Here is a 12,007-nt window from a genome sequence, read left to right on the forward strand (position 1 = left end):
TATAAATGAGATTACACATTCTATTTCAACTCTAAAAAAAACATAAAATTGCAATAAGACTTTACATGTACAATGAAAAGTAAAGTATCCACTGAATTTAGTAAAACAGCATCACATTGGAAAAAATACAGTCATTAAAATTAGATCTTACATTTTTCTGGGGACAGAGAAACAGAAGAAAATGAGATTAAAAGTAAAACGAACAAACAAACAAACAAAACAAAACAAAAAAAAAACCACTACCAAAAACAGGGTGAGACAATCATTTATTTATTGGACAGGGCAAGGTCATTTAAAGAGAGGAAACATATCCAAAAGAATGTGTTTAGCTTGGTGTTACAGGCATCGATGCTCACAACAAACAACACTACTCAATACATCATGGAAACAGGCCACATACAACCAGGGGGATGCTGTCATGCCACTCAAAAATAAGCCACAATGCTTAGAAAACAATCATTAGGGAGTTACAGAGCATCACAGTCTCTAATTCACAAATCTGCATTTTCTGCAGCTGGCCCACTAGGCCATAGCATTTGGCTGGTTCCCTGGTCATTAAGTCTTCCTATATTCTAGAGAGCCTTCAACAGTACACACTTCTGAATGTCACTGAAATCATAGTCAACTGCAGGCTTAACTAGCTCGCATGACTACATTTTTGGCTACCTTAGTACTGCCTCATAGTAGTATAAATAGAATTCTGAACTTAATCCATTTAGCGCTGTTATGAAGCACCCAAATCACCCAAATCCTATGGTACCTACTTTTAAAAGACAGCATAAATTCACTGGAGGAAATTAAAGAAAAAATTTGGGAAGCTCACCTGACCAGAGGTATACAAGCTCCTAGCAAAATGAGACACAACTGAAGACTGCTATGTCAATTATTTGCCACGTTATTTGGCATCATATTTAGCAGGACTTTCCTGACTGGGCTATCCATATCAATATCCATTCTAGAGACTAGACAAAAATATTATAAGTAGTAACATATCATGAATGCTTGGTTCTGAGAAAAAACTATTCAGCATAAGACGGACTGAGAAACCTGTTAGGTATGTGACCCTCCCTCCTTACATCTACTGATTTTTACAAACCACTTCCTTTTACAGCAATCACAGTTCTCAAGAGGAGAAGTTCTCACTCCACATAGAACAAAACCATATTTGGGAAGCCAGTCATGAAAGCCCAGATACTGCAGGAATCCATTCATATTAAATGACCAGAATAGACACATGTACAGAGACAGAAAGTAGATTAGTGGCTGGGAGGCACTGGGGGAAAAAGACAGGTAACCACTAAAGGGCACAGGGTTTCTTTCTGGGCTGATGGCAATGTTCTCAAATTCACTGTGATCATGGTTACACAACTTCATGAATATATTACACCACTGAATCGTACCCTTTAAATGGGTGAATGGTAAGGTATGTGAATTATACCTCAGTAAAGTTATTATTAAAACCTATTAGGAAAGGAAGACAGGCCCCCAAAGAGAAGAAAATAAGACGCTCTTGCGAATCAAGTCATACCTGAGGAAACGGTACACAGGCCTGACGTAAGGAGCTTGTTTCTCATACACTGTTCTGATTTAAATACAACCACTTTAACCCCTGACTTCACATTTTAAACTCATTTCTAAATTATTTTAGGTTTTCAACAGATTTCTAACTTTGTTCTCCTTAGAGAGCAGAGTCAGTGTTCCACAGATTGGGTTGGCAAAACAAAATTAAACAATGGATAAAAACCCAATGACAAAATAATCTTGTATTTCAGGCTGCGTTACCAGGCAGAAGAGCTGAGGTTTATTACTAATGGAAAAAAATGCCTTCAAGGATAAGGACATCTCATGACTCTTGCCTAAAGCACATTTCCTTTTCAAATCTGCATACAGTTATTCCCTTTATACCTATACAATTCAACAAAAGCAATGTTTCCATACCTGTATGATTCAACAAAAGCAATGTTTTCTAAGAAGAAATGTAGAAATGTTAAGCTTCCTGCAGATCAAAGAGCTAGCCAAATTCCCCTAAAACTTAAATTACTGTTTCTAAAAAAATTCTTCTCTGTACCCTCATCCTCACCTTCAGCAACATACAATGAAGATGGAAAACAAATCAGAAGCTATGAAACAATTTCTTCAATGACCTTAATTTTTTTTAAAGACATGAGTTCCAAATATTTAGAACATATTTGGCCCAATTGCGTTGAAGTCTACCTTTAATGAGAAGGTTTCCTTTATTTTTACTAATTCACTAGTTTAGTATGCAATAAAATAACAGAGATTTTGAATAAGTTAAACTGGCTAATGACAAGTAATCAGTTTTCCTCAGTGATTACTATTCTTCTACACAGGCAGGATAATTAATTCATGGATGGTCTTTTTGGTCTATCTTCAACTATTCTTACACTACACAATCAATTCGGGACATTTTTTACCAATAAATGAAGAGAACACAAGTAGCTTTACAGCAAGCTGAGTTTGTTAAATATATTTGTTATGACAAAGGATTTCTGACACAAAAATTGCTCGCTGCACACAGAACCCCAGAGAAGTGATGAAACAAGACTGATGTTAGGAGGTATATGGGAGCGGGGTAGGGTGAGAAGTAATGGATAAATTAAAAGCTGGCAAGTATCTGCTGAAGCAGAGCCACTTTTTAGGGGGCATAAGAAAAACTGATTAAGTCACCATTTTGGTCTCTTTAGAGAAGTCCATTTGTTGTTAAGAACTTAAGACCATTTTACTAGCATTCATGCTGCAAAATGCAGTAGTCACACTATCTCCAAAAGGATCCTGAAAACTGTAGTGCAAAAGAAAAGAAATCTAAGAAAATAAATAATTACAAAACCACCATTTTTCAAAGAAATGTGTTCAAAACAGTGACTTTTACAAAACATGTGAATTTGTTTTAGATGAAAAAAGAATTCTCTATGAAAGATCAAAGACTCATTTCACAGATAACATATATTGCATTCCTGATTTGATTAACAGTGTATAAACAAGGGTCATAGACTTTTTTAATTAGGTCTGAAAGATCAATATAAATACTGATGGGGGGGGAGTGTTTTGTACCCCAAACTCCAATATTCCAGCTCTGTGTCCTGTCCTATTCTGTTATTATAATTTGTAAAAATCTTAACGACGCAGTGATTCAAGTTTTCGTAACTTCAATGATGTGTTAGAGGACAACGCATCTTGGTTTGAAGAATTTGTTGTATCCGAAGGCCGGAACAGTACTCGACCGCGATGATTAAATACATAAAATGATGGGTGATTCCTTAATGTGTCAAATGTCCTTAAAAGAAAAAAAGCATCAATTTTAGATAAACCTTTATAAAAGCCTATTTGAAAATAAGCAGGCTTCTAATAAATTACGAATTTGCTATGGGTTATAGTTTTAACTAAGTTTAAATCCATAAAATCAGACTATAATTGGTAAACATACTGTATCTCACTTTCTTCCTGTACAAGGAAAATAAGAAACCCGGAAATGCAACATAAAACCCTCAAATTTTTTAATTCAGGCATTCCTTCCAAGATGCCTATGAAAACACAAATAATTGCTCAACTTTAATCACCTCTATAAATCTAACACTAGCCCATGCCAAATAGTCCTTAAAAAAAAAAAAAACAGTACATAGATTATAACTTTGATTATTCTCACCTGGCCCTCACTATTCAAGCCATCTGATCATTGTACAGATCTGTCTTCCAAGAATCAAGTACAACGAAAAATTCCTTTTGGCCCTTCTGTACCTGCTGTTGTCCAAACTCGTACATTTTGCTACCACCTACTAAATTCATGTATTTTGCTACCACCTACTTAATGCCATTCTGTTTTACTTCTTTCTTTCTAGGCCCCTTGCATGTGATTCTTGGTAGACTCTTTGTAAGAACTGTAGTGGGTAGTGATAGTGGAGTATCCTTTCATTTTTCCAGTGAGATATATGCAGTCTAAAACAAGTTCACAAACACCTAAGTGTATGGCTTTTGGTATTGGTTTGTTTTTAAATATTAACTTCCTGGAAGGAAAGAGAACTTTTCTTTTGATAAAAACTCAAATCTCAACGTCAGCCCACCTGAAAATCCAAGCATACCCCAACATAAAATGGGAAGCCTGAGATGTGACTATTTAAAATGTAAATTAAAAAGTAAAAGTAAAAAGGGGATGAATTTCCTCTAACACATAAATGTTTACTGTGAATTCTTCTAAGGAAATACTGTGTTAAAATTTCTAGGATCAAGAAGGTGGGTAAAGTCCAGAGACGGAATTGAATAAAGCTAAAGGATGATTTTATGCAAGTCAGAAATACGGAAAAGAAAAGCAAGCAAAGCTCATGAAAATAGCTTAGAAGTAGTATAGGAGAAAAAAGGAAAGCAGAATAACAAATATACTTTAGTCCAAGGATAGAAAAGGGCCTAAGAGCAGAGTTTATGTCACAGACTAGGTTCAAGTGATAGAGGAAACAAAAAAACCTCTTAATCTTCCAAAGATTAAGCTGGGACAAGAGGATAAGAAGAGGAAAAGGGAAGGGAGGGAAGGGAGGGAAGGGAGGGAAGGGAGGGAGGAAGGAGAGGGGGAAGCAAGGCAGGTGGGGAAGAAAGAAGGAAAAAATTCCTGAGGGAATATCTTCCTATATATCTATTTCCATCCACCTATCTATCCAACCAGTCAACAAGTAATTTTAAGCAACCATAACATAACATCTTATTCTAATGTCAAAAACCTGTCATTCAACTTCCATTTTTCCTGTCACATCAAACACTGCCTCAATTTTTTTACCTCATTACTCATACAAACTGCATAATCGAAATGTAAAAACAAAACCAACTTTTATGTACCATAAAAAACATAGATTTTAAATTATGTAAATGAAGCAAAACCCCCATGAAATTAAATGCCTATGAAAAGGAAAAGACTTACTTATTTTTTAGTTCTGAAGTGGCATCCATGTCTTTAAACTCCCCTGCAATATGAACTATACCATAACAGGTAACTGCAAAGGCCAGAAGTGTCTGAAGAACTATCTGTGAGTATAAAGATTGAAATTACTAAACAACATACAAATATTATTATAAAAGTTTACAATTTTCTCTCCATCTCTTTCTAGCCTCTTAACAGGTATTTCTTCTAGATCCTATCAAGGAGTCTCACTTTAAATGATTTGGACTCAGACAAAACAGTATCTTCTATAAGTTCTGTGAATCGGCTGCAAAAATACTTCTGGGTTTTGCGCAAATAGCAAAAACAGGTACCAAGCCATTCAGAACTCAGTTATCAACTATTACCAGCTTCTAAGAGCAACTATGAATGTTTTAATGTATTACTGTTAAATATCACAGAGTATAAAAAGAACACCCCTTAGCCACCACCTAGAGCAACTATGAATGTTTTAATGTATTATTGTTAAATATCACAGAGTATAAAAAGAATACCCCTTAGCCACCACCTAGCTTAAGAAATAGAACATTACCAGTACCTTTCAAGGCCCAGGTAACCCTCTCCAATTATATCCTTCACCCTCCCTCCCAGTTAACTGTTGTCCCCAATTGTGTATTAATCAGTTCCTTGCTTTTATTTATAATTTTACCAGCTCTGTATGTACCTCTAAAACATACACTGCTTACTTTTTCCCATTTGAGCTTTTTTTTTGGTGAGATTCCTCCCTGTTGAAGTACATAGTTGTAGTCCATTCATTTTCATTGTATTTCATTACACGAAAATCCCACAATTTATACATTCTACTGTTGATGGCTATGTGGGCCGTTTCCTGTCTGTGACTTTTACAACATCAGGATGGATATCTTTGTGTATGTCTCCTGGCACACGGCAGTGCAACCACTGGCGTAGAGTATACACAAATTCAACTTTATTAGGTAATATGAAACTGCTTTCCAAAGAGGTTATGCAAGCAAAAACTTGCAATGTTTGATATTAACCAACATGGGATTACAGGCATATTTTATTTTCTTGATTGTGATTTTCTGTATTTTTCAAATTTTCCCATTTGTAAACAGAAGAAAGTTATTTTAAATAGATATAAATGAGTGTGTATATGTGTGTGTGCGTGTGTGTGTGCGCGCATCTACCACAAAACAAAGGTGACGGGAGAATGAGTTAATAGCCACATCTACCGTGTCTTTAATTATGACAATTAAAGTCAAAATTAGCCACAAGCTACTACTCTTTCTAAACTAAAATCTAATGTCATCTGTTATACTGGTTTACATCCCCACCACCAGTGTACCAAGACCCATTTCATACAATGCAGTCATAGGCATCATTAACAAGGATGTGGTAAATCTATGAGTTGTCATGAAAATATGTCAAGATAAATTGTTAAGTAATAAAAAGCTAGTTATGAAAGTATACATATATACACATAACTTTTTTAAAAGAAACACTCTGTGTTTTGATTATGTAAAACTATACATACACAAAGATAATGTTGTTTATGCATAGAAGAAAACTAAACTACTGATATACTCCAAACTGTTGGGAGTAGAGGTAGAATTGTGAGCAATGGGGTCAGTTTTTTTTTTTAATTGTATGGGGTCAGTTTTACTTTTAACACTTACTGGTTGATTCTATTACAAAGAACTTACTACTTTTGTTCTTTAAAATCCAATAAAGATTTAAAAAAAGGGGGGGGGGAATTCCCCGGCAGTCCAGTGGCTAGGACTCCATGCTTCCACTGCAGGGGGTACGGGTTCAATCACTGGTCGGGGAACTAAGATCCCGCAAGCCACACGGCACAGGCAAAAAAAACAAAACAAAAATCCAATAAAGATAAAAAACTGTGAGTGAAGTTCACATATTATTTCAGCTTTAAAAAAAAAGTACTTCCTTATTTTTCTTTAGTTTTACCACCTATGTATCTGTCCCTAAACAATGTTTTGTTAGTTTTACTTGTTTTTAAACTTTATGTATAAAAGGAACTTTCTAAAAAAAAAAAAAGTCAAATAATCAACTTAAGTCCATCTCACACTACAGACAGAGCAACTTCTAGAAAGACTATTATAAACTAAGTTCTAGGGAATTCCCTGGCTGTCCAGTGGTTAGGACTCCACACTTTCACTGCAGGGGGCCCGGGTTCGACCCCTGGTCAGGGAACTAAGATCCTGCAAACTAAGATCTGCAAGCTGCGCAGCATGGCCAAAAAAATAAACTAAGTTCTAGAAACCAAACAGAAATCTTTTGTTTACAAATCTTTGGGTTTTACAATGAGTGACAAAAAGTAGATAACAGATATGCTATTTCATGTCTGGAAAATTAAGAGAATAAAAAACCAAAAAATTTTAAAAATATATTTTAAGCTATGTGGCTGATTTTTAAACTATACATACATATATATTTTTTATTGAAGTATAGCTGATTTACAATATTGTGTTAGTTTCAGGTATACGGCAAAGTGATTCGGTTATATATATTTTAATGGAATATAAATGACCAACTTACATCTATTGGCAGTGATTCATCTTCTTTTTCTGTTAATCGCATATAAGAACGATCTATAAACCAGAAGCACACCATTAAAGAAATTGTAGCCCATTTTTCTTAAAATGCAAGCAAATCTATATACCAAAGAAGCAACTGACATGTGCTACAAAAAGTAACGCTAATCCTGGATTCCTCAAAAACCTCTATCTTCTAAGGCAGTCAGTCTGATCTTGAACTATTTTATTCCCATCATGACCTGCTCTGTCACCTTATAAAACAGGAGAAGAGTGAAAAGTGAGCAAATATGAGGAAGAAATACCTAAACATAATTTTTCTTTCATTACTACAGGAAAACTAGAATTCTCTGAAATTCTTTCACTAACTGGTCAAAGAAATCACAATTATTTAAAAATTAAGTCTACAGAAAATCTCAACTCTGAAATAGCACCACCATCACATAATATGGACAAAGTAATATTGTTATGGAAATGTTTTTCCTGAGACAATATGCTGGGGGGTTGCTGGAATAGGAGAAGTTCCTGGACATCAATTGCTGCTTCTATGATTTAATTATAATTCTGCTACTGCCTTAGCCTCAGGAGGCAGCAAGGTATGAAGGAAAAGGATCAGGATTTGGAAGCTGAAAAGCCTAGATCATAATACCAGCTCTTCAATTTATCGTAATCTCATTCAATGTAAGACACCCTCGTGGATTGTAACATGTATCTCAATTTCAGAGTGTTAAAGTGTAGGAGTGGGAGGTGGAATGTGCCTGAGAATCAAAAAAATACAGTATCTATCTTTTCACTGCCTAAATTTCTGCAACTGTAAATTGGTAATAATATGAGGATCAAATGAGACACAGGATAGGAGCTCTGCCATAACAAAGTTCGTCACGGCAAAGACCAGCATGCCACAGCACCCCAGGGTGCTACCTGCTGCCACAACCTGACAGGACACAATTAGCCTCAAAGGTAAATATTGGTCTCTTTCCAACATGAGGACTATAAAGAGGTCCCACTGCAGTGACAAATGCCACAAGGCATCCTCACCTCACATAAAAACACAAAATCCTAATTCTAGAGGAATCTTGCACAATGCCTACCTAATAACATGCTTAAAACCTCAAATTACTGTGAGTGAGCATGCATTGACTCTTAAAAGAGAATGTGTTTAGAGACATTTCTTAAGTTTTATCTCACAGGTTTCATCATAAGGACAGGTGTAAAAGAAAAATCAAACCAATACCCAAATAGGTTTTGGCTAACTTCCTACTGCCTGTTCAATTCCCAGCTACCTTTCTTCTTTGCATGAAGCATAATCTGACTCTAACCCTCGCTTTAGCAGGGCATTTCCTCATCTGTAAAATGAAGGGGTTGGACTTCAGTCATCTATCTCTTTGCTCTAGGACAGTAAGATTTTACAGCTGAAGTCTATTGTAGAAAATGACGCAGTACCACTGTATCCTAATCTCCTCTAGGGCAGCTATTCTAAAATGAATGTACATACAAATCACCTGGGGAATCTTATTAAAAAGCAGATTCGGATTCCATAGATCTGGGGTGGGGGGCTCTGAATTTCTGCATTTCTGACCAGCTCCCAGGTGATTTCCAAGATGCTGGTCTAAAGACCACACTTCATCAGCCAGACTCTAGGTACCTTTCTTAACCCCTTCCCCCCACCCCCTGAAAAATGACTACTCCCATCTCCATGTATTTTACATACTTTTAGCATAGCATCTATATCACTTTATGGTGATTGTTGCTTGATCCACTTGTTTCTCCACTTGACTTTGAACTCCCTCAGGACATCACTGCACCTTCTAGCACCTAAGCACAGTGCAATTTCAACCAATTACTCGACTGAATTTTACCAAGCAGTGTAGCACACAGGCTCTAAAATCAAACTGCTTGTCTTTGAAGCCCAGCCCCACCATTTATCTCTGTAATTTTGCACAAGTTTCCTAGCAGTATGTCTCAATTTCTTCATCTTTCAAAGACGATAATAACAATAGTATCTACCTCCCAGGGTTTTTGGTAGTATTGAATTACATAATGCACGTAAAATGCTTAGTTCAGTGCCTGGCACATGGTAAGCACTTAATAAATGTTAGCTATTATTATTGTTGTCATTCAAGATTGGAGTTTTGGAGAAACTGTCACAGAAAGCGGAGCCTGAGGAAACATGACAACTAAATGTAATATGATACTCTGGATTGATTCCTGGAATAGAAAGAAGACACTAATGGGAAAACTGGTGAAATCCAAATAAAAGCTAGACTTTACTTAATAGTAGTATACCAATGTCAGTTTCCTAGTTGTGACATTATAACATAGTAATGTAAGGTGTTACCAATGGGGGAAACTGAGTGAGGGGTATACAGTAACTCTCTGTACTATCTTCGCAACCTTTCTGTAAATCTAAAATTTCAAAATAAATTAAAAAAAAAATAAAGCTGAATTTCTGCCAGACAAATGTTGTCATAATACCTGTATGTAAAAAGTAATTTTAATAATTGGATCATTTTAATTATATATAATAAATAGAACAAAAGGTTTTATCTTGAAAACAATTGGAGCTTTGAGGAATTCACATTTCATTTTCTACTTTATTCCTGAAGATGGAAAGTAATGTAGCAAATAAAGGAATAAAGTTCAACTCTGAATTTCTTTCCTTCATTCAACAAATTTATTGAGTACCTAGTTGGGAACATTGTGCTGGGCACTGACATTACAGCAATGAACAAAATATATATTGTCCCTGCCCTTATGGGCTCTATAGGTTAGGAAAGAGCTCAGCAAACTTTTCCTGTAAAGGGCCAGAGAATAAATATTTTAGCCTTTGCAGGCCTTACTATCTCCATTGTAACTACTCAACTTTGCCCTTAGAAAGCAGCCAGACCATACCTACACGAATGGGCGTGGCTGTATGCCAATAAAACTTCACTGATGGACATTGAAACTTGGATTTTATATAATTGTCATGGATCATAAAATTATATTCTTTTGCTTTATTCCCCCAACAAATTAAAAATCTAAAAACATTCTGAGCTCACGGCAAAAACAGGAGGGAGGCTGCATTTGGCCCACATGCCAGAGTTTGCTAACTCCTGGTCTCGGAGAGAAGGTAGACCTCAAAACAGATCAGCTGTCTCACTGCACTGCATCCTCTGCTGGACTCCAAGTTTCCTCTTGACAATACAATTGTATATGTGTGATAAAGCACTTTTTTTTTTTCATTTAAACTTCCCAATCACTCTGTGACATAGAAAGTGCAAGAATTAAAATCCACCTCAATGAAGCCTCAGAGAAGGGACATGATATGCCCAAGGTCACAGATTTAGCGGTAAAGCAAGTTTTTAAGAACCAGCCCCCCAGTCCGGTGCTCTTTGCCCCGCATCACAGTGCCTCCCTGAGGCAAATGGTCACTTAACTTGTCAGTCCGCCTGGACAGCCCAGGAGTGCCCAAGACGTTGTCCACCTAGTTGTCATGGGACCATGAGCATCCGAGGTCCTCGATCTGACACTTTGCCAGCCCCACGCTGGATCTGACATCACTTGTCCTGGATTCCCGGATAGATTCCCTCTCTGCCCACCCTGCAGCCCACCGGTCCCGTACTGAGCCCTCTGCCCAACACCCCCCTCCAACCCTGCTGCAACCCCAGGTGCCCCACTCTTCTCAGACTCCAAGCCTTCCACCGGGGAGCCCCGCACTGCTTCTCACAGTCACCCCAAACTCTAAGGTCTCAAATGACCGTTCCCAGGACACGCGGTCCTACACTCCCTCAAGGGTGCGCCCACACGCCGCCCCCGGAGTCCCGCACGGAAGAGGTCGCCGTCCCTCAGGCACTTACGCTGCGCAGCGGAAAAGGCCGCGTGGGCTAGGGCAAAGAGGCCGATGCCCACCAGCCCCTTCCACAGCGACGGCGCCATGACTCCGGAGGAGTAGCAGCCCAACAAAAGAAGCGAAGGGCGGCGGAGCTACTCCTTCCTCCACCGGCGGGTATCCGCGCAGCGCAGAGAGATGACGTCAGTGAACCCCTGGGCGCGAAGCGCCTGAGAGGTGGGAGAACCAAAGAGCCGTGAGAAAGCGGAAAGGGGGATGCCGGGAAGAAGGGGAAGCGACACGGAAAAAGTCCGCGAGTACCGAGGGGCCGGGCCTGCGCCGCGCTGCGGCTTTGCGAGGGGCGGAGCTGAGCGGACGGCGTAAAAGAAGAGGCGCAAACGGATCAATGGGGAAGCGGAGTGGAAGGGCGCCAGCAAATGAGCGCGGACCGCGGGGCAGGGGGCGGGGCCTGTGGAGAGTTCCGGGCGGGGCAGAGGAACGTGGGGCATTGCAGGCGGTGGTTAAAGGCGGTCAGTGCTGGCTCCCTACCGTTGGGCTGGGAATTTTTGTTTGTTTGTTTTGCTTTTCCCTCAAGCTGTGCCCTTTGTTTTCTGTCGACCTTTCCTGTACTTCAGCCTACTGGGAACTGCGGAAGGAGGCAAGGGTGTGAAAGCGAGGGGGCGGGTGGGGTGTAGAGGAAAACCACCCGGCATTTGGAGCCGCAAACACGTCGCACGCGGG

The 12,007-nt window shown here is 38.6% G+C and overlaps 1 protein-coding gene across 1 annotated transcript; it reads right to left on the reverse strand.

Annotated features, from left to right (window-relative positions):
* Positions 1-249: 249 nt before the first annotated feature.
* MMGT1 (membrane magnesium transporter 1) lies at positions 250-11,518 on the reverse strand. The gene is made up of 4 exons (XM_068533778.1): positions 11,295-11,518; positions 7,460-7,512; positions 4,925-5,028; positions 250-3,295 (listed from the first exon to the last, which is right to left on the reverse strand). The coding sequence occupies exons 1-4, from the start codon at positions 11,371-11,373 to the stop codon at positions 3,136-3,138; spliced, it is 396 nt and encodes a 131-aa protein (XP_068389879.1). The 5' UTR covers positions 11,374-11,518; the 3' UTR covers positions 250-3,135.
* Between the last annotated feature and the right edge of the window lie 489 nt (positions 11,519-12,007).

The sequence above is a fragment of the Eschrichtius robustus genome, chromosome X (genome assembly GCF_028021215.1).
Source record: "Eschrichtius robustus isolate mEscRob2 chromosome X, mEscRob2.pri, whole genome shotgun sequence".
Lineage (NCBI taxonomy): Eukaryota > Metazoa > Chordata > Mammalia > Artiodactyla > Eschrichtiidae > Eschrichtius > Eschrichtius robustus.

Excerpts from the sequence above, each read along its gene's own strand:
- MMGT1 (XM_068533778.1), bottom strand. The coding sequence starts at position 11,373 with ATGGCGCCGTCGCTGTGGAAGGGGCTGGTGGGCATCGGCCTCTTTGCC. Across the intron at positions 5,029-7,459 it reads ATGAATCACTGCCAATAGAT|ATAGTTCTTCAGACACTTCT; the intron begins GTAAGTTGGTCA and ends TTATACTCACAG. Across the intron at positions 3,296-4,924 it reads ACTTCAGAACTAAAAAATAA|GACATTTGACACATTAAGGA; the intron begins GTAAGTCTTTTC and ends TTTTCTTTTAAG.